At 43.9% G+C, this 22,843-nt stretch overlaps 1 protein-coding gene across 3 annotated transcripts in view; it reads left to right on the forward strand.

Moving 5' to 3' along the window:
* ZNF511 (zinc finger protein 511) overlaps positions 1 to 22,843 on the forward strand; it is a 158,317-nt gene that overhangs the window by 103,388 nt on the left and 32,086 nt on the right. For all 3 annotated transcript variants that reach the window (XM_086921998.1, XM_086921997.1, XM_086921999.1), the window contains 2 exons: positions 11,779 to 11,852; positions 14,668 to 14,869. In XM_086921998.1, coding sequence (XP_086778124.1) covers positions 11,779 to 11,852; positions 14,668 to 14,869 — 276 coding nt within the window. The remainder of the gene's footprint in view (positions 1 to 11,778; positions 11,853 to 14,667; positions 14,870 to 22,843) is intronic.

A 22,843-nucleotide genomic window follows, 5' to 3' on the forward strand; every position in this document is an offset into this window, starting at 1 on the left:
GTATTAGGAGTGCAAGCAGACTGCACTCTATGGGCCCCATTAGGATGATGGGCGGACTTTGTCCGTCTGCCACCCTATTGGTAAACGGGACCACCCGCCATAAGGGCGGGGGTCCCGTGGGGGCAATTAGGATGTGCCCGCCACAGTGGCGGACGCATCTTGCATTCCTATCATTGTGGCGGGTGGTGCACTCAACACCGCCCGCCACAATGCCAGGAAGACATGTTGTGCACTTCCATACACAACATGGCAGGCAACGCGCAGTGCCTGCCATGTTGTGCAGGGAACTGCTGTGCTGGGGGGCGGGTACCATAGATACCACCCCATGTGCACCCCCAGAGTTCCTGGGGGCCCGCAACGGGCCCCCAATGTCTAACACTGCATGCCTTTCCCTGGCGGCGTTGCCGCCACAGAATGTCATGTCCCCGACTGCATGTTAATATGGCTGGCGGTGTCTAACAGTCACCGCCACCATATTAAACCCTTTTCCGCCCGGTCAACTCGTTGACTGGGTGGAAAAGCGGCAGAGGGTCTTTCTGTCCGCCGCGGTCCCCGCGCCATAGTAATATGGCAGGGGAATTGGGTGGTGGGCTCGGTAGGATAACGGGCGGATCGCCACCACCAAGCAGGCAGTGACGATCCGCCTGTGATGCTAATGGGCCCCTATGTGTTTACAACATTGTTTAGTGATGTATGTACCACTGGTGGTATTTGGTGGTTTGAGTTTTACTTCTAAGCTAACTGCTGCATTTCATGTACCTACTCAGCATTTGCACGCTGTGTGCATTATTTATGAGCCATGTCGTTTTTCGTCTGTGTTATGTACAATATGCACTATATTTTTGTATATAATCTTGTGTGGAGTCTCTTTTGTGGTGTATTTATTGTGTTACTGATGTAAGTGTGTTGCTCAAACGTTTTACACAGGACCTCTGGGGATAAGCCTTACTGTTAACTTTGTGCCAAGCTAGCAGGGGGTAAGCACAGGTTATCTTTGGTGTGTAACTTACTTGCCCTGACTAGAGTGGTGGTTTCTGCCTGGCTAAGGTGCATAACCTAGCTAACGAGAAAACCCATTTCTAACACTCTATCTTTGCTTGTTGGTTATGTTCGTATTCAGCAGCTCTCAATTAACATGGTTGTTGTGTAAATTAATCTACTGCTGGTTTATTTCATTGGGTTTTCCCAAGAATGAGCTAGACTTTCGTGCACTAATTTCAATTTTAGTGGCTTCTGTAGCCAATGCCCATTCTTAGGTTATGGTAGTGGGATACCATTAGTAAGTGGCATATGGTTCATATGGTTCCTATGCTTGTGTGTCATAAGTACCTGTCGTTTTCTAAATTCGTTTCCTCTCCAACCTACTCTGATGGCAATTATTTGTACGAGCCCAAGCCAGGGTATATCAGTTACCGAGTCTCACGATTTGAAGATCCTTTTTATGTAGAAAAGAAGGCTCTCGGGAGTCTGTGTCCTATCTTAAGTGGTGGGCTATGACTTGTTAGGCGGTTGGGAGCTTGTAGTTCTCAGGCACCTTCTGTATATCATTGTCTTTTTTTCAGTGCTCATAAAGTTTAGTCTTACTGTTCCTCATGGCATCCAATTTTTTAGCAGTGCACTCTTGTTAAATTTATCGTATCGGGGCCCTTTGAGTAGTTGTAGTGTTGCAGGGTTATTCATCCTGGTACCACTACACGGCAGCTGCTAATGACTGCTGCTTCTACCACTTCTTCCATCGTAGGGAACCTGCTTTATTTAGCAAAAACGATGGATTTAGGCCCAGATCTCTGTACTGGGGTGAATGTATGACATTGTTCTGCATTCTGTCCATCAACTGTTATTTTGCATTTATTTAGCAAGCTGCATTTTGCCCTTCATGTCAGTTGTACAGTATGCAATCTGCAACGCGCCTACATTTTGGAATCTGCTTATTGTCTCTGCACTTTGGTTCTTCTGTGTAGAATCAGCACACCCCTTACAGACTCTTGGAATAATTAAATGTGATATATGTTGCAGTATGCAAAGAAGCCGTTCTGCACATCACACCAGTGCCATGGGACAGTGAATGTACATCATGGTTTGGGTATGCCTAAGTCCACTTTTCGTATTTCTTTTTTTATTTCAAAATATTTTTCTTGAAAGTAAATTTTCCATATACAAAAGCAAAAAACATTCGTAATACTTGTACTGTTCTTGCAAAATGTTGCGGCCTGGCGGGGCCTGAGAGAGAGAAGAAAAGGAAGAGAGAAAGAAAAAAGGAGGGGGGGGGGGTCACTGCTCCAGATAGGCGTCAAGAGCTTCCCACATGTTATCTTTGGCAATATGATTCGCCGTCTTTTGCTTGGCAGTGATATTGTCTGCCCCCCGGAGGAAGGTCACCCAATTGAACCAGCGTTTGAAGGTGGCTTTGCTGGTGTCCTTCCAGTTACCCAAGATCGTTTTCACCGCAGCCGTCAGAGGTACATCGACCAGGTCTCGTACTTCTTTGGACTGAAGTTCTGTTGCCAGGAAGGCAGTGGCTATCCCAGCTAGTCCTCTTTGTGTCTTACTTCCCGTGACTGTGTCTATGACGTTATAGACCTTGCTCCAGAAGGTTTTGACTCTGGTGCATTCGTATAACATGTGAGATAGATCTCCTGTAGCCATCTGGCAATTCCAGCATGTGCTGCTCTCACTAGTTCCAACCTTCCCTAGTTTCGCTGGTGTCCAGTGCAGCCTGTGGAGTAGCCAGTATTTGGTTTGTGCTAGTTGTGGCGTGATTTTGTTTTTGGACGCTGCCGTCCATAGTCTGGCTCTTTCTTCTTCGTTCAGCGGTCTTTGTATGGTCTCCTCCCAAAAGGCCAGTGTCTTATTGTTTAGAGTTGTGGTGCGTGGTGTTATTAGCTTGTAAATTTGCGCTGTTTGGTGGCCTGTCTTGTTTAAGTTTTGTGCGTATTGTATGATGGTGGGTATCTGTTTCGTGAGGCTTGCTTTGGTGATAGCTACTTTAATTTTGAGGAATTCGTAGAACTCCTTGTTAGGTAGGGAGGTTGTCTGCTGTAGTGCCTTGTAGGTGAGTGGGTTGTTCCCTGCTTCTAGTTGTGACGGCGTTGTGATGCCTCTGCTGTACCATTCCTTGCTGTCTAGTGTTTTCCCTTTGTATGTGACTTTGGTGTTATGCCACAGTGATTCCCATTTGGTGCCTTTGATACTTACTGCCATTTCCCTATCTACTCTCAGCAGCGCTGTCTTTGTGTTGCGGATTATTGCGTTTTTGGCCTCTGGGTAGTATTTACATTGCAGGCAGAATTACAGGTGAGTGTTTTCTTGTAGCTGGGGAAGACTAGACAGTCATCCGCAATACAATGTAACATGTTGCACAACATTAAATGGTTTTATTGTTGGGTGGCTCTCCGCAACAAAGAGTGCACCTTGAATTGTTCCAGCTACTTGGGGGCCTTGCTCTGAAAATATGAAATAGAATAAGGGAGTGGCCCAACTATCCAAGGGACAGGGTACCAACACAAACAGTGTAATATCAAAACTTTCCCTTGGAATTAAATTTCACGCATACTACCATTCTCACCATACATACAACACAATATCAAAATTTGGTCCCTCTGTCAGCTGTGAATATAAGCACAAAAACGAAATTCCCCAAATATAAAACAATATATTGATTTATTTGTATAAATTCTTATCAAACAAATATAAAAAACATGTTCAAAGACATAAATCATATTAACAATCCCCGAAAAATGTCATAAAAACAATTTAAAAAAACACAAAAGAGACAATATTCGGTGATTCAATACAAAAACATCCTCAATAATTAATTAATTAGGATCTATAATCACTGTTAGGTTAATATCATCACTGTCCCAAACATATAGTCCCTTGAATTTAATATTACAGAAGCGTCGACGCGTTACAGTGAATTGCTTGCTATGCACCACCTTTATCAAGACCACAATGGTTGAATGTCTCTTTTCTTATTTGCACATTAAAAAAGATTTTTCCAATAGTCTAGGGAGAAAGCATACAAAAAATGTCATTACATTATTATAAAGTTTTGATATTACACGGCCTTGCTCTGAACACAGTTATTTTTTTTTAGCTGAGGGAAGCGTTGTCAATAGTGTCAACAAGAGCGTCTTTATTGTCCTCCAAATAGGCTCGACTGATTATTCAGCCAACAAGAAGTTTGCAAGTGATCTGCACTTTTGTGATTCTGGAGCACTCTGCAGGTCAGAGGGTATGGTGGTTGAAGTTCTTGTAAATGAAATCATTAATATACCTCGTTCTTGCTATTGTCCCTAACCATCAGGGTTTTTCTTCTCCCTAATATCCCAGTGGGCTGTAAGTCCATTAAAATGACCTGCTTTACCAAAGAGTAGGGATGATGATGCTTTTTAACATGTCACTCCTTTTTCCCTGGCATTTCAGTATAGTATGCAACTCACACAGACACCACTAATCCAAGTACTTTTGGCTAAACGTATCACATATTTTAGGAGCAGTCCACAAAAGCACGGTGGATTTTTGTGGGAAGGACTGGTTCATGCAGATATTTCTATGCAGACCCCCCAACAAACGTGACCCAGTCCCCACAAGTGGCTGGTTATACGGAATACATTTTCAAGCAGTTCTGGGCTGGTGAAATGGCTCGTGAGATTGAATTCTGAAGGGGACCTGGAGATCAATGTGGACATACCTCAGGGAGTCCCTCGTCTTGAAGAGCTAACCATAATAACTTTGGTGTTTATGGGGATAAGGGGGCTTTGCATTATTCGGGGATGACCATGTCACATCACCGTTTATGTATAATTGATGCACAATGATCACTATATATAATTGTCTGAATTCAAATTTAGCTTTTTGTCATTATTTTGCTTCCAATGTCCAAGGACTATAACCTGATAAAGTTCTCAAAAACGTTGAAAATACTGCTCTTTTCTAATCTGGCCATCAGTTAAATGGCTGTTAGTGCGTTGTGCCATGTCTTCATGCCCGTGTGCATGGCTGATTGTATGTTGTTCGTCGCATGCACATACTACACAAAAGCCAAATCTTTCTTCTTATCTGCTCATGTTTTAATACTGTCTTCTGCAGGTTGTTTCCACATCACAGGTTAAAGTAGTTCGCAAAAACATGTCCAGCTTTGTACTTGTACTCCTTGATATACTCCAGTCATCCTTTGCACAGTGCATCCCCTTCCCCAACCCGGTTTTCCCACCTGCACAATCTGAATCCGAACTGCCTTAGGCAGAGCTAACAGTCAGAATTTCTCTTACAGGTTACACTGTCTCTTGGTACTTGCATATAGCAGGATTTAATTTTAAAATAGGTACGCTGAATCATGAGCCTTGAGAAATTCTCATTTTATTATTTTAACGAACTCCATTTGTCACTGTATTTCATACTGTAATGGCTTTAATTAATTTAACAATAGAGCATAAAGAAAATATCAATTATGTACCTCTTTTCTCCTGCTATGTTATCAGTGTTTTAAAATCTGTTTCTAGTGATCCCTATGTAAGGCTGTAGTTAACAGCACTGTGTCCCGAAACAAGCATCAGTGTTGGTCCTAGTTACAATAAATATTTATTATAACATAATAATTTTAAGATTCATCTGGAGTGATCCCATTTTTTGTTTATGGGCTCCGATTTATAGCTGGAGGCCATTGAATGGGCACTATTAAAAACAGATGAACTCAGAGCAAATCGAGTGTTTCTTCTTGAGATCTTACAATTTTGCCTGTTTCATAGTTACTTCCAATGGAAGGACCTTTTTTTCTTGCAATCCAATGGAACTAGCATGGGTTTTCCGGGTGCTCCCAGCTACGCTAACATCTTTATGATGAAATTTGAAACTGAACACATCTTATCTCATCCAGAATGGCTTGATCATCTACTTTTATTCAAAAGGTATATAGACGACATTCTGATCACGGATCCAGTTCACCTCTCAAATTGAAGCCACAAGCATTCCGTTCCTGGATGTGTTAATCACGATACAGACTCAAAAATCACCACCTCCTTGTTCACCAAAAAAACTGATCGGAACAATGCTCTGGCATACCAGAGCTTTCATCCTTGGTCACTGAAACGCCATCTTCCGTATAGTCAATTTTTGCGTATTAAGCGCATACATTCTGATGACAAACTGGCATGCAAACGATTGAAAAATTTAAGGAGAAATACAGCGCAAGGAGATATCCCCCCTTAGTTATTCAAGAAGCTGAAACCAGAACCCGAGCAGTAAAAAGAGAGCAGCTTTTGAAAAAAACTATTAAGGCTACAACCTCAAAAAGAGAAGTATTTGTTTCCACTTACTCTACTCAATCTCTCCAGTTGAAAAACATCATAACCAACAGATGGTCTCTTCTACAATCAGAAGTAGATTTCAAAGATTTATTCCAAGAGATACCTATGTTTGCCTACAAAAGAGCAAGGAACCCTAAAGAGATTTTGAACACTCAATCGATCTCTCCGGTCACATACAAAGGCATGTCAACTTGCATGAATTGCTCTAACTGCAGTAATATGGTAAAAGGCAATATCATTCACCACCCTAGGTCTGGCAAACCCATCCACCTCAGATTCAACGCCACTTGCACTAGTCATCATCTAGTGTATTTCATTAAATGCCCATGTGGCCTATTTTATATAGGCAAAACTGAGAGACCTCTACGAGTCCGGATCAATGAACATAAAAGTTGAATAAGGACCCAAACCACAAGCTCTCCAATTGCTGAACATTGGCGTAACCTTAAACACAACATTGCGCAACTGAAATGTGGTGTACTTGAAATAATTGACTTACGACCAGACAGAGACTGCAATAAATACTTGTCTCAACGTGAGACTCATTGGATTTGGTTCATGCAGACTTTGACCCCACTGGGTCTCAATGACAAATTTGAACTGGCATGTTTTCTTTAATATGCAACTTGATGTGTTTCCTTTAAAATGTTCCTATATGTTATAGAACTGATTTGTCAACATTTGGATACATTTGTTGCTGCTATTCCGTTATCTTTCTCCTTTAACGACTGAGCCCACTCTAAGGTCGTGATTTATTAACACCTTTTTCGCATTTCCCTCAACAATCATTGTACTTGATTATATTTCAACTAACATGTCGCTATTCTGTTGTTTTGGACCTCAGGCAATTCGTAAAGTTTCTTATTTCATTCTTTTCTTCATGTTTTTGCACTATTTTACACACTCCATCATGGCCGACTTAGAGCACTCTAACACGGGTCCTCTCTCTATTTCTATTTTCTCCCGGCTCCTCACATACGTATATCACGGGCGCCTGCAGGACGCCCACGCTCATCTCCTGTCTGCACCGGGTTATTGACACGCTGCGTTCTGCAGCTCATTTCGGTAAGCACAAAAACGCGCGCTTTATTTAGCTTTCACCACTGCCCAGACGCATTTTTAAATTCGGGCACTTAGTTAGAGCCTTTCCTTGTTTTTTCAGCGGTCAAGCACTCGACCATATCGGTAAGCTGCACATGCATGGGCACTTCACATTAAGCCTCGTCTCGACAAGCATGTATTTGCTACCTTTACTTACGCTCTGTATCTTTTTTACATAGCGACAGTCTCGTGATTACCACGGCGTTTACCCCTGGTTACTTGATTCGTACTGTAAGCCTAACTTGCATGTTTAACTCACATCTATTTTTATTAATTCACTTCATTTGGGCATATTCACTTGCACGTGTGACAAAGTTACCACTTGGGCTAGTGCACATTGTGTATTGGATCTCTCTTCACTCGCGGGTTTCAATCACGTTCATAGTAATTACGGTCACCTGCACTTCTGTTTAATTTCTGTATTCACAATCTTGTTTCGTCGTTCCCCTCTGTGATGGCCTTTTCTATCACACATAAGCCGTGAGTCTCCTCACATCCATGTCTGAGTAGATATAAGCCTGCAGCTTTGTAAAACTTGAGGATTAAAACTGCCTTATTATCAGTTTTCTAGATTCCCCTGATGAAGGGCTTATTTACAAGCCTGAAATGCATTGGGATTTGTTATTTCATCATATCTGAAGATTGTGATATCATGTCCTGGATTCTGTGAATATCAACATTGTCCTTGGATTAAAAAAAAATTGTTTTATTGCATCAATACATTGATTCAAGAAGAACTCAAACTAGTGGCTTCATCTTGTTATTTCCTTTTATTGTACAACATGTGCAGCATTTTCGCTTCTAAAATTCGAGAAAATCAATATCATTTCAAAGCTCTTTGATTTACACTCCTTTGAGTGATTACGCTGTGCACAAGGCTACTTCGACACATGTCCAGTATCTCTCTGAATTGAACAACAAAGGGTTTGCAGGACCCTTTTCCTTGTGGCACGCAATTGATTAACATTGATGACTAGAATTCCTATTAGTATCTACATTGAACATTTGACATAACTGAGTGCATTCAGGTTGCTCCTGTCTTCACTTCTTTTTCCCTGGCATTTCAGTATAGTATGCAACTCACACAGACACCACTAATCCAAGTACTTTTGGCTAAACTTATCACATATTTTAGGACCAGTCCACAAAAGCACGGTGGATTTTTGTGGGAAGGACTGGTTCATGCAGATATTTCTATGCAGACCCCCCCAACAAACGTGACCCAGTCCCCACAAGTGGCTGGTTATACGGAATACATTTTTAAGCAGTTCTGGGCTGGTGAAATGGCTCGTGAGATTGAATTCTGAAGGGGACCTGGAGATCAATGTGGACATACCTCAGGGAGTCCCTCGTCTTGAAGAGTTAACCATAATAACTTTGGTGTTTATGGGGATATGGGGTCTATGCATTATTCGGGGATGACCATGTCACATCACCGTTTATTTATAATTGATGCACAATGATCACTATATATAATTGTCTGAATTCAAATTTAGCTTTTTGTCATTATTTGGCTTCCAATGTCCAAGGACTATAACCTGATAAAGTTCTCAAAAACGTTGAAAATACTGCTCTTTTCTAATCTGGCCATCAGTTAAATGGCTGTTAGTGCTTTGTGCCATGTCTTCATGCCCGTGTGCATGGCTGATTGTATGTTGTTCGTTGCATGCACATACTACACAAAAGCCAAATCTTTCTTCTTATCTGCTCATGTTTTAATACTGTCTTCTGCAGGTTGTTTCCACATCACAGGTTAAAGTAGTTCGCAAAAACATGTCCAGCTTTGTACTTGTACTCCTTGATATACTCCAGTCATCCTTTGCACAGTGCATTCCCTTCCCCAACCCGGTTTTCCCACCTGCACAATCTGAATCCGAACTGCCTTAGGCAGAGCTAACAGTCAGAATTTCTCTTACAGGTTACACTGTCTCTTGGTACTTGCATATAGCAGGATTTAATTTTAAAATAGGTACGCTGAATCACGAGCCTTGAGAAATTCTCATTTTATTATTTTAACGAACTCTATTTGTCACTGTATTTCATACTGTAATGGCTTTAATTAATTTAACAATAGAGCATAAAGAAAATATCAATTATGTACCTCTTTTCTCCTGCTATGTTATCAGTGTTTTAAAATCTGTTTCTAGTGATCCCTATGAAAGGCTGTAGTAAACAGCACTGTGTCCCGAAACAAGCATCAGTGTTGGTCCTAGTTACAATAAATATTTATTATAACATAATCATTTTAAGATTCATCTGGAGTGATCCCATTTTTTGTTTATGGGCTCCGATTTATAGCTGGAAAAAAGACTGGGCGATAGGCTGAGATTAATTATGAATTGCTTTCACTTTAATCATATCGATACCAAAGGGGATGCTGGACTGTTCCTATGAGGCACTGTGTCAGACTGATTTGCATACGGCCATGTCTGAACTGGGGTGGTGGAGTGAGCTAAAGAATGATGATGGATTAAACCCAGATCAGTTGACTGGGGGCGAGTGTTTGATTTGTTCCAACGCTCTGTCCATCATCCCCTTTGGTATTGCTTTGTTCGCCCTAAATTGGCAGGATATACCTAGACGTGGGTCCCTTGCTCACTTTGCCACTGGATTCAAGCAAACCGGGCTGATGACTACTGATTAGCCAGAAACCGGTCCCAGGATGCTTGTTTTTGGTCCAGGGAAGACATGGCTTGGCAGTTCGGCGCTGGACAGTTCCTATGAAGCACAGTGTCAGACTGATTTGCATATGACCATGTCTGAACTGGGGTGGTGGAGTGAGCTGAAGAATGATGATGGATTAAACCCATATCAGTTAACTGGGGGTGAGTGTTTGATTTGTTCCAATGCTCTGTCCATCTTCCCCTTTGGTATTGCTTTGTTCACTTTAATCATGGCGGATGATATTAACTGTAGATTTTAAATTGATGGCATTCGGATCCCCATGCTCCCTCAATTTTGCATGTATTTTATTTTTTGCTGAATTTCGTCATGTATTTATATTTGTATCTATCTACCTGACGGTGATGAATAAATAAAACGTTAAAATAAAGGAGTGATCTTGAACTACCTGTGTTTGAGGCTAGGGAGTGCCCCCGGAAGCATTACAAGATCTGGAAGAGGTGGGCGGATTACAGGGGATTGACCCTGGAACCCCCCGTTGATATAGACGATGTACAACCTCCGGATGGGGACCTTGGGGCCTAGGGCGGTATCTGATACCTACTATGCTTTACCTATATTTCTGGTGGAATGTGAACACGTGCACTGGGTTAGGGTGGGATAAGGGGTGGGTAGTCGGGGGGGGGGGAGTTGGGGGTGTTTTACTTGGGGTGGTTGGTGGGGCATGGGATGGGGAGGGGGGCGATTTACAGTTTAGGCCTTCTATTCATCCTGCTGTATGTTTACTGTGGACAGGGTCCTCCTGATTGTCGAGAACTGTACCTATGATATGCCTGAACTTTCAATAAAAGCAGTTGTGAAAAAAATAAATAAAGGAATGATCCCATTTTTCACATTAATAAAATCTTGGTGGTTGTTAAGTATCTTTACTGCATTCCTTTGAAATCCGCTGCTTTGACAATATTGTGATGTAAAATTAATTGGCTTCAACAGTAAAACAAAACCATGAAACTGCCGAGAAAATATTTATCATCAGTCCAATATCATGTATATTTTTAATGTGCTGTTCTCCTTTTTTTGTGTCTTTTTCAGTTGTCAGATCCTTAATTTAATATGCATTTAGAATGTTTAAACAACATGTATCATTAGAACGACTCGTAACTGTTGTAAATATAACAAAATCGTTTTTTATCCTTTGTTTTCCTTTACTGAACGCACAAATGCATGTGTAGGTTTATTAATCAGTCTTTTTTAATGAGGCTAATGCTGCAACTTCATAATCTTAGTGGCTCTCCTTGTTTGCTAACTTACAGCTGTTTTAGAGATTGTCTTGTCCCATGGAGAGACTCTTTTGTTTAGTCTTTATTCGCCTGTTTTGCACAGTTAGACATCTGATTGTAATTGGAGTTCTACTGGTGTCATGCCTAAACCTCAGAACAGTCTGGGCTCATCTTAAGGTGGAGCTATCCGGTAAAAATGAGAAGGAGAGCCAAGGATCATGTCTGTCTGTCTCAGCCTATTGCTAAAAGAGAATAACACCTTCACAATGCCTATGCCATGAGTCTGGCTTTTATCCACCAGTAGTTATAGAAAATACTTGTGGGCCCCAACCACTCCTGTGCTGATTCCTCCAAAGACCATCATGGCAATCTTAGATCATTCTCCTGTTCATATCTGGAATAGCAGTTGCATCATTCCAGATTAAAAAGAGGTCAATAACGTGTTAATTTTCTATGTTCTTTTCTAGGATGGAGATATTCAACGACACTTATACCTCCAAGAAGTTCTAATGGGTGTCACAGAAGTGGTAGAAAGGCCCAAGTAAGGAGCATTTCATTGCAGTCTGTTGCAAGCCTACTATTCTGTCAAAGAGTGCACGTGTGTGTGCACATGTATCACCGTAACTAGGCCTTTAAAAATTTGCATTTATCTGATTTATTGACTCATGCACTTGCTCTTTATTAAAACAAGAGAGTGTCCACTCTGGCATTTTCTGCAGATCATCACTTTAATCTGATTACCCTTTCTTTTTAAAATGCTCCCCTCTCAAACAATCTTCCACCTCCTGAATGACCTCAGTCTGCAACGTATATTTCACACCTTTTGTACATGTCTTTTCTGCCAGACGGGTATTTCTGATATTCCTCTTCTGGAAACCACATTACCTCTTTCTTTTACCACTGGTAGTCTTATCCATGGTAGAAACAGATGTGACAGAACATAACAGCATGACTTTAACATTCCAAGAAGGACCTTCAGTATACAAGGTTATTCTAATTACTGCTTCACTCTTGCAGCACCCCTTGGTGTGAAGCCCCCCCCCCCAAAAACCCCCCCAAAAAAAACAATTCTACACATTTCTGAGGAGGTTTTGTCACACAGGGCATATGGTTTTGAGAGTGTGAAAAGACTGTGTGATTCCAAGTGATCAGCTATAATTCTTCAGGGCTTCTATTCTCGTGTCTCTACTAGGTGCAGCAATAACTAGTCACCCAATTCTCCCCAGCCTGCTGGTCACAAGGCAGCTCATAGTTGTGCCGCTGAGATATTTCAATACCTACTCTTTATACCTCTTTCAGATAAGTACCTTCAGATTTTTCTCAAATACTCAGATGCTTTCAAGGCTACTGAGGAAAATGATACCTGGTTTGCTGGCTGGAGTAGGAAGATTTAGAGGAAAACTGTTGCTGTGGTGTACTTGAGAAATGGACATTATGACACGAAGTAACTGGATCCATCCCATATTCTTTGTCTGCCAAAGGTGGTGTTACTGTTGTTGGTGAACTGGGATGCATCTATTCAGTGTAATGGTGGTGTATTAAGTTGTTTCATGCAGATAGTGCGTTACCTAATATAAACAGTAAGCAAACCTTTCACTTTATATTCCCTCTTCTTTTATGAGCTAGCTGTGAAAAAGGGAAAGCTAGTGCTCAGTGCCTGCTCATTCACCCCCTGCCTGCTCAGTCCCAACAAACACCCGTCCCCATTGACTTGTCACTGTAAAGTGCACTGCCCAGGACATGACTGACCCATGTTTCAAGGCTGCCAGAGCAGCATATCAGAGACATCATAAGCGCCCAACATGGCCTGCTCAGTGGAGCCTCTGGTGATGTGTATGTGCCGGTGTGACCCATGTGGGTTGCATCCACTCATAGTGTGTCTACGTGCAGGCTTTTCTATAGGGCGCCTGATGAAGAGAACAACCAGAGTTGTGTCTCAGTCAGTGGTAAACAGTGGGTGTTTTGGGCGTAGGCAGGTCCAGATATTTAACCATGTTGCAATACATTCTTATTTTACAAACAGCTATAACCTTTTAATACTAATTCTTTACAAATTTGAAATACTCCTCTTTTGGGGCTTTTACATTCACTGATATCCTAGTAATGGAACACTGTTAGACCTCTTTGAATCCACATATGTTTTGAAATGCATCATGTATGCTAACCCTTCCTGTGAGACGACAAGAGAATTCCATATCTTCTATTTAGAAGTGCATGGAGTATTGACATCCTCATACAGAGACATTCCCCCTGATCCCTTGCACCATGAACGTCTTCCTGGCCCAGGACTGAGACATCCTCAGTGCTTTTAAAAAGGATCTCTTTTCTGATCTTCACCATGCATTGGCCTTCAAGTGATTGTCCACTAGACCTTGACATTAATCCCTGTATACACGGGTATCTCTGCACTAGATCATCACTAGACCTATTCTAGTACTCCATTTATATTGCTTGCATCGTGCACTGACTTTCCAGTAGAGATGCATCTCGTGTTGCACCTCTGTACTGACCTGGAAATTCCCCAATATCCCAGTACTGTGGTATTTAGTCTGCTATCACAATACACTATACTGTCCCCCACCACTGTTATTCCACAACCGAGACATTCACAGAGCTCTCACAACGACCCTACTTTGACTTCCACTGTGCACTGATATTCTGCAATTGAAAGATTTCTTCTGATCTCTCCTATGCTCAGCTGTCCCACCACTGAGGCATCGTGGCTTGTAAATTGCCCCTCTCGTTATACCTGTGCCATACTTGAAGGTGTACCTTGCACTGACATGCCAGTACTCAGACATTTAAATGACTGGTACAGTACCACCTCTATAGCGACTTGGGCCATGCTCTAATATCATAGTAATGACAACCTAAGATGTGCTGTTAATAGTTCGCTGAAGTGAACACATGTTGCAGAGAACTCTTCAACCTGCAGGTTACATATTAAATGACGATAGGATGGTTAGGTGGTTGGCTGCTAAAGGTGCTCGAGCTAGCGGCAGAGACATTTTGAGGTTGCAAGCACCAGGCAACCTGGACAGAGGAATAACACAATGAGAAAGTGGTAAGAGGTGGCAGGATGAGAGAGAGAGAGAGAGAGAGAGAGAGAAATGGATGGAGGGAGGGAAACGTGCACTGCTGCTACCACATGCTCTCTACCCCGTACTTGGAGGGAGAGGAACTTGCACTGTTGCCACTGGCACTTGTATAGTCCGTATTCTTTGTGTTGGGAAACCCTAAATTGAGGCTGTGCCTATGCTTGGTTGTTGATAAAAAAAAAAAGAAAAACGTCTTATCTGTACAAAAGCCAAACAGATTGGCATTTCAATGCTTGTTCTGTCTGCTCTCTTGCCCAGGGTGCCCGAGTTTGGTTGCCATGTGGCTGGCTGCTGTCAGTTCTTTGACACCCTGGAAGGGTTTGAACACCACTACAATGCGCTTCACCGGAATGTCTGCTCCTTCTGCAAGCGGTCATTCCCATCTGGACACCTGCTGGATGTTCACATCCTTGAGTGGCATGACTCTCTTTTTCAGATACTGTCGCAGAAGCAAGATATGGTAAGAGCTGAGATGGGAAACCTATTGTGAGACCATTGATAGGTTTTCAGACATGGTGTCACTGTATGATTTCAATTTAAAGGATGCTTACCAGGCATACATTTTGTGAGAAAGGATTGTTGCCTATGCCTCCAGTTTTAAATTAAACACTAAATGGTTGAGGATAAACAAAACTTTATTAGTTTACCCTGACGTCGATTTACGTCTTTCAATTGTAACTCAGTTATCAAAAAATTGTTATCTTTTTACATAAACAGACCAAAGATCGCTTTCAACTTCATATCTGGCCACATACAGTTAAGAAAACAATTTGTGCGTATATACAGTGCAAAAAAATATATCAACAGTACACATGTGAGAAAAGACTTTTTAACCATAGATGCATGGTCGTGACATGGACACATTAGTCATAAACATTGTGAACAAAATAAGTAATGCACGGTAAAAGGATCACAATCCACGGTATCCAAAATGGGAGAAAGAAAGGAAATGTTTCAAAATCTACTCCCAAAACCTGACATGGATTAAATCATTATTGCTCAGGAAAAAGGCCCATTTTTTGGCATCAGTAACGTTAGCATAAATGTCTAAAAAAATGCCGACGCGTTTCGAATCCTGTTAAATAGATTGCAGGATTCTTTCTCCCAATTCGGATACCGTGGATTGTGATCCTTTTACCCTATATTAGGAATTGACAAGACATGCTTAATAATAGTCCAATATTATAATATTATGGCCGGTAACAAGATTCTCAAAGCATATGCAGGATTCTAGAACACATTTAAATGTTGTAAAACAGATCAGGCAATCATGTGCATAAGAGGTAAAAAAAAATCCTTTATGCAATAAAAAAATTAAACAGCATAGCGCATTTGAGTGAATACACTATTGTGACTTTCAGAGAAAGTAGGCAATTGCCCTTCTGAACTTAAATGGGAAAGTAATGGAAAACAGATGCAGCAACTTGATATAACACTGAAACTGCTATGTCCCATCATGCTGAGCAGAGAGTTAATAGAGCAGTTTGTTTTTTACTATAAACCTAGCAAGGCGCAGGCGAGCAACTACTGACGACCTTAGAGCAACCCTTTGTGGTTGTCTGAACTGGTGTTGGATCTTAAAGAACATTATAGTTCGGTTGAAAAAGATTAACTTGATGCTCTAACGACTCGTATAGATAAGTTAGCATCATTGGTGGACCAGTGGGTGGGCAAAGCTGATTCTATTCTAAAAGTGAATGAGCCTATTAGACCTCTTGTCATAGAGTCGGCCACGCACCCCAACAAGGTAACAACAACTGTCCAAGCCACCACACCTGTTCCTGTTGGGCCCAACACAAACATGTGCGAGAATTCTCCTCCTACAGAAATGAGGGGCGCAAGAGGAGCCCATCACACATAAAACCCAGGGAAATCCCGATCGCACTACCATACATCAACCTGCCCCCAGCCTCCACTCCATATGTCATTGTGCTAGCAGGAGTACCTGAGTTGAAAAGGGGCTCAGGGGAGTCCCATTCTGAGCTCAAAAATAAATGTATTCATTGGTTAACCAACCACAGGCCACTTCCAAACCAAGATCGAAGCGAAATTCTATTTACACGGAGCGTAAGCTGACTGGGGTGGAAGCAAAAATACATTGCTGGAGATTGTATAGTGATTAATTTTAAGGAACCCTGGGTTGTCCAATACATCCTAGATTGTGGTCACTTTAGGGATGCAGGGGTATCTCTTCTTTGCCCCAGGGATATTTTATCACCCAAGGCAAATGCAGCACAATGTGGGAAACATGGCCAATGGATGGGGGTTGAGTGATAAGGGAGGCGCAAGTAGGCTGGGTTCGTTCTATACCTTTGACATATAACATACCTGTTGCTAACAGATTCGGTCCTCTAGATCTGGTCGACTGACTAAAGCACACAGGTTCCCCCCCCCCTCGCAGATTCTTTCTTGAAACATAGGAGGTCTTGGCACAAAACTGGAGCTTCCATGGGGGGCACTCATAGACCAACACGATCTATGCATGTTCCAGGAAACATGGTCAAGGGCAGACACATTTAGAGTGGGTTATGCGTCGTACCATGTTCCAGCAGTCAAGGGGGCTAGGGGGAGACTCTTGGGGGACCTGTGCACTTGGGTTGGAGTGCACCTGGGCTGTAAGGCCATACAATTAGAGACCTCTTCCCCTGATATTCTGTGTGGCCTTCTCTCTTTTCCTAAATGTGGAAGGATTGTCCTAATCAATGTCTAATCGCGGCCCATATGCTATGGGCAACCCTCTCATATGCTCGATTGTCTATCCTCATTTCTCCTCACTATACCGGAGAACTGCTGGGTCATCCTAGAAGGGGACTTTAATTGCTAAATTGAGCCCCTGAATGGCCTATCCTCTAGTATTACAAGTGAGGAGGATTCAGTTTGGACAATTCCTGAGCCCAATATTCCACCAACACGTCCATGGACTCCTCTGGTCCTACAAATTAATGCGCTCACACTTAGTTACTCATTGAGGGCCTGTAATGGTCGACTCCCATCCGACAGTCCCGAGAATTTTACTTTTAATAGACCAGGGCAGGCTTCAATCTTAGATTACATCTCGGTAGATGTTAGCTTATGGCACAAGGTCCTCGATTTTAAGATCATTTTGCACCATGAGAGTGACCACAGTCCTCTGGTTTTAGAAATATCACTTCGCTTAGTGTACCCCCAATATCTAACCCAGACCTAGTAGTGGCTGCCGGTGGGAGGAGGGTGTGCTGGGGGGAACTCACTCAAGCACCGAATAAAATTGTCCCCCTATTAGAAGTTGTGTTCCAACTATCTGTGTCCAGCAGCACTCTATCCTCCCAAATGACAATTGCTAAAAACCACCAGGACCTGCTTTATGCCCTGGCCCAATTTTTCTACATTAGCAGTAGAACAAGGCCGAAATCCAAACCCAGGCACTTTTGGTTTAATCCACACTGTAAGGTAGCAAAGTATGACCTCCTAATTTCCATTAGAACGAATGATAAGCCACGGATCAAGGAAGCTAGGGTCCAGTAAAGAAAAGTTGTAGCCAGAGCCAAAAAGAACTGGGAAAGCGATAAATGGGAAGCAATAAAAAAAGCACTGGATAACCATGACATGAGAGCTTTCTGGAATCTAGTCAAGACTGGGAAATCCGAAGGCCAACAAGCCATAGCACCAAACCTGGGTGAAGAAGTCTGGAGAGCCCATTTTAAATCTTTATACTCTAGGTCATCAGAAGATGAGAGTAGGGTAGAAACATTCACCCCAGATATGCAGCTCTTTAATCTAGACGTCCCACTCTGTACAATGAAGGAGATCACAGAGGTACTGGGTAAACTCCTCCCAGTCAAAGCATCGGGGCTGCATAAGATCCTCCGCTCCGGACCCACAGTCTGGGCTCCATACCTCTGGGCATTATTAAATGCTATCCTACAAGGCATGGCTTTGCCCTCTACGTGGGCCGGAGCTGAAATTATCCCCATCTATAAAAAGGGTTCACCTCTTAACCCGGCAAATTATCGCCCCATAAGCCTCCTGGATGTCACCCCAAAATTTTTTGCTCATGAGCTCTTGAAGCGTCTACAAACCTGTATAGAGGAGAACAATGTATTAACACCCCTACAAGCAGGGTTTAGGGCTAAGATCTCTACCATTGACTAGATCGTTAGATTACAGCTTATCCACTGTGGTCTTAGAGGGTGGCAGCGTCTGTCTCTGTGGATCTTAAATCCGCTTTTGACTTGGTGGAGCGAGATCAGCTGTGGAGCATACTCCTTGATTTGGGAGTTCCCGAATGTCTCTGCCACCAGCTGAAACGTCTCCACCAAGACAACTATGCGCGAACAAGATACGGAAAAAATGGTGATCTGTCTGCTCCTTTCCCTGTCGTGAAAGGGGTGCGACAGGAATGTGTTCTGGCCCGACACTCTTCTCCTTTTTTTTAATGGCCTAATCGAAACACTGCTAGATGGGAAAGACATTGATGCACCGAGGCTGGCGAACCGCAAAATTCCTGCTGTAATGTTTGCGGATGATACGCTTCTACTCCCCAAATCTCCCATGGGCATGCAGAGGGTGCTTGAGATATTCAGTACCTTCTGCAAAAATCGGGGACTGGAAATTAATCTTCAAAAAAACAAGTATATGGGTTTTAATGCCAACACTCTGGACTGCCCATTTCCCCGATTAGATGGCAGGCCCTTAGAGAGGGTGTCTATCTTTGACTATCTCGGGATCACACTAACCGAAAAGATGGAATGGGGGTCACAAATAAAGAAAGCTAGCCTCAAACTGACCCATTCCTCGGGGGGTATCGTAAAAGTCTACAAGAGTTGCACGCAAAAAGTGATAGGCACTCACTGCTGGTGAACTCACAAGGATTCCAGACTTACTGCCACTGCTGCTGGGGCTTTTTGTGGATTTCTACGGGCGCGGGGCCTGCTCTACGGGTGTACCGCTGACTGCTCTACCACCGCTGCGGGACTGCGAGGCATTGAATACACCTGGAGCCTCTTTCCGCAGCGGCCACGCCCCCTCGCCTGCCGCGAGCATAACCGTTCGCAGCACCCGCTTCGCGGGTGCCACTCACTGCTGGTGAACTCACGAGGATTCCAGACTCACTGCCACTGCTGCTGGGGCTTTTTGTGGATTTCTACGGGCGCGGGACTCGCTCTACGGGTGTACCGCTGACTGCTCTACCACCGCTGCGGGACTGCGAGGCATTGAATACACCTGGAGGACGGCAGAGACCAGGACCGGGCCACCCCCCCTTTGCACCCCGTACTTCCATTCACCATGGCTATGCGCGAGACCAGGAGCAAGAGCACACTAGCCGCAGGGACTACTGCTGGGACTAACAAAGGTACGCTGGACACCTACTTTGCTAAAGCAGGTTCTCATCTTATTGATGAAATTACTATCTTGGAAAGGCGAATATCGCAAGAAATAGATTGGGTAAGGCGATCATCTATGGGCACTATATCGTCAGCCAAGACATTGGCCCGTATTGACTCTGACACTGGTGAGGGTGGAGCAAGTGGTGTGTTAGACCAACCTGACAAAACTATCTCTACATCACTAAGGAATGTTTTTGACACTAGTGCCCCAGTAGAGTTGAGCTTGCTACCGTTACCCCAGCCCCCCTCTCTACCTATTAATGTTACTGTCAGTCTGGTTAATACAAACAGCATTACTGATACAGGTAGCTGCACCACGCAGGGGGAAAGAAGGAGCTATCCCAAAGATGAAAAGAGGGCCACAAAATCAAGGGGGAGGCAAGGCCAAGGTAGCTAAGCATAACAACCCTGAGAAAAGAACCAATTTGGCTCTTGGTAGGAAGGCACTCACACCCGTGAGGAAAAACACGCCATTAGTAGCCCCCAATCCTGTCCCTCAAACACTACCCCAGACATCCATTTGTAACATAGTTTCATGCGAAGATGAGGACGTCACCCTTGCTGACATTGGGGCGCTCTTGAAGAAATTTTTAAGCCCCCTGGAAGCACGCCTTATCAAGATTGAAGCCAGATTAGCATTAATTGAAAAAGCCACGGTCCATCCAGCGGACACTCCCAAAAGGGATAGCATTTCGCTAAAGGTGGCGGGGGGCCTAGGAACAGGAAGCTTGCACCAACGTCCCTCGTAAATGATGGGGCGAAGGCGGTGACTCCTGTTATCAATCTCCCCCAACCTCAATCCCAACAACGCATACAATGCCAACTTCGATGACCAATTGTCCCATATCCTCATGTCCTTTGGAAAGATTTCCTGTGGCTGCCCAGGGAGATCAGGGTCCTACAAAAAAACATAGGGTAGTAAATTTACCGCCTGAAGCAAGTTCATATACAGTAATTCTAGCTGGGGTCCCAGAATTAAAACCATCTTCTAGAGAACATGTCATGGCTCTTAAAAATAAGGTGATCAGCTGGCTTTCCACCAATAGGCCCCTCCCCCAGGGAATAAATAGTGAAGTCCTCATGGTGAGAAGAGTCCCTTGGTTAGGCAACACACGAAAAACGATAACAGGGGATTGTGTCCTAATCAATTTTAGGGACCCCGCGACTGTTGCACATATCTGCAGTTGGCCCTACACCGACTCTGGGACATCTATCCAGTCCCTACCTCTGTCGTTCTTCTAGCCACCAGTAACTTTTGGGAGAGACGATGTGCGATGGGACACTAATCATGGGGGGGAGGGAAGCTGGAGCTATAGAGGGAGAAGACCTACATTCTAGCCTGCTGTCCATCATCCAACCTTTTTTCCAACTTACAATAGGTTTAGCACTTTGGACTTGGTCGACTGACAGAGCTGGAGTCTGAGGGGGGAGGCAGCTGACCGAGTCAGGGGGGCCACGGATAAGAGAGCTTCCACCATCAAATCTTACGATAACAACCATAGTGGGCCACCCCATGGTGAGGTTCAGAATCTTATCAGCGAGCCTCACGCAAACACAGCCGGGAGTGAGAGATAAACACCACACGAACCAGGGGATGGTTCAGCTAGTGATACGCCCCCAATGAAACTTGATGACTTTAGCACTCCAACCCAGAACCATAGACGGCCCATCCTAAACATACTATCTTGGAATGTAGCCGGTCTGGGGAATAAAATAAATTGTCCGGACTGGAGTTCATTCATTTAAGGAAGGGACATTTGTATGTTTCAAGAAACCTGGGCGAGAGAGGAGGTCTCTCACTCAGGTTTTGCGTCTTATTCTGTCCCCGCTAAGTGGGGGGGTTGAGGGCGCCATTCTGGCGGCCTTGCGGCCTGGGTGGCGGTGGATTTGGGATGCACGGTAACCATGCTTTCACTGGGCACGGACGACATTCTGGCCCTCCTTCTGGAGTGGTCGGACTCGAGAAGGTTAGTGGGGATTAACGTCTACTCCAGACCAGTGGGAATCTCACAGGAGTCGCCTACTATAGTCGACCTCTCGGCCGTCCTCAGTGATATCACACAGGGCACTCCTCCTGTGATTGGAGGGGATCTAAATTGCCACTTCGAACACTTATCGGGCTTAGCAGATGGTTTTTCACAGGAGGAGGATGTACTCTGGTCCGTACCTCCAACTGCAGCACCTGCACCTAGAGCATGGACCCAGCTGGCTATCCAAATCACTGGCCTAACTCTCAAACATGGTGTGCGGGCCTGTAATTGACGCATTAATTCTGACATCCCTACCAAATGCACCTATAATAGAAAAGGGAGGGAGTCGAGACTAGATTACATCCTAGTCCCAATTTCGTTGTGGTCCCATAGAGAGGTGTGGCTCACTGGTTAGAGGCGGCAGACCCAGAGGCTGAGAACGGCCCGGGACCAGGGTTCGATTCCCGACGCGGCAGGGTCGAGGACCAGGGTCAGCGGACTGATAATTCTCGCCTCGGTGCCCACTTTGGGCAGTGATCACACTCGGTAACTCTGGGCATTAAGCTTGCCTCATCTCTACAACGGCCCCCCACAGACGCCGGGGATGCCTGGCTTCACCTTGGAGATACCCAGCATGGGACCATCTCACAGGGAAAGCCAGGACGGGTTCCCCAGCGGTCATTCGCGCCAGGATACTCCGGTAGTAATTGAGCGCGCTACAAAACACCTTACATTACATTACATTACATTACATTACATCACATATTCACGACTTCCGTGTTACACCTAGGGAGGATAGCGACCACAACACATTGGAACTGGAATACGCCCTCCCAGGCATTGATGAGAGAGGACTTACGAAGGACGCCCTTGGTAATGGGCTAGTGTTAGCAAACAATAGAAGGAGAGTCAGGTGGGAGAGGCTTGCCTCTAACCCAGAGAAAGTTTCAGGGCTCTATGCCCGGCTTATACCCACACTGGAAAAGGTTTTAAAACTAGTAGAGCAGCCCAGTTTGCCAGATTTTCAATGTGCAGCTCTGGCAGGTGCACGAGAATATGATTAAGTCTGTGGAGGATGTTTTTTCCACGATAATAAAG

Source organism: Lissotriton vulgaris, chromosome 5, assembly GCF_964263255.1.
Source record: "Lissotriton vulgaris chromosome 5, aLisVul1.2, whole genome shotgun sequence".
Taxonomy (NCBI): domain Eukaryota; kingdom Metazoa; phylum Chordata; class Amphibia; order Caudata; family Salamandridae; genus Lissotriton; species Lissotriton vulgaris.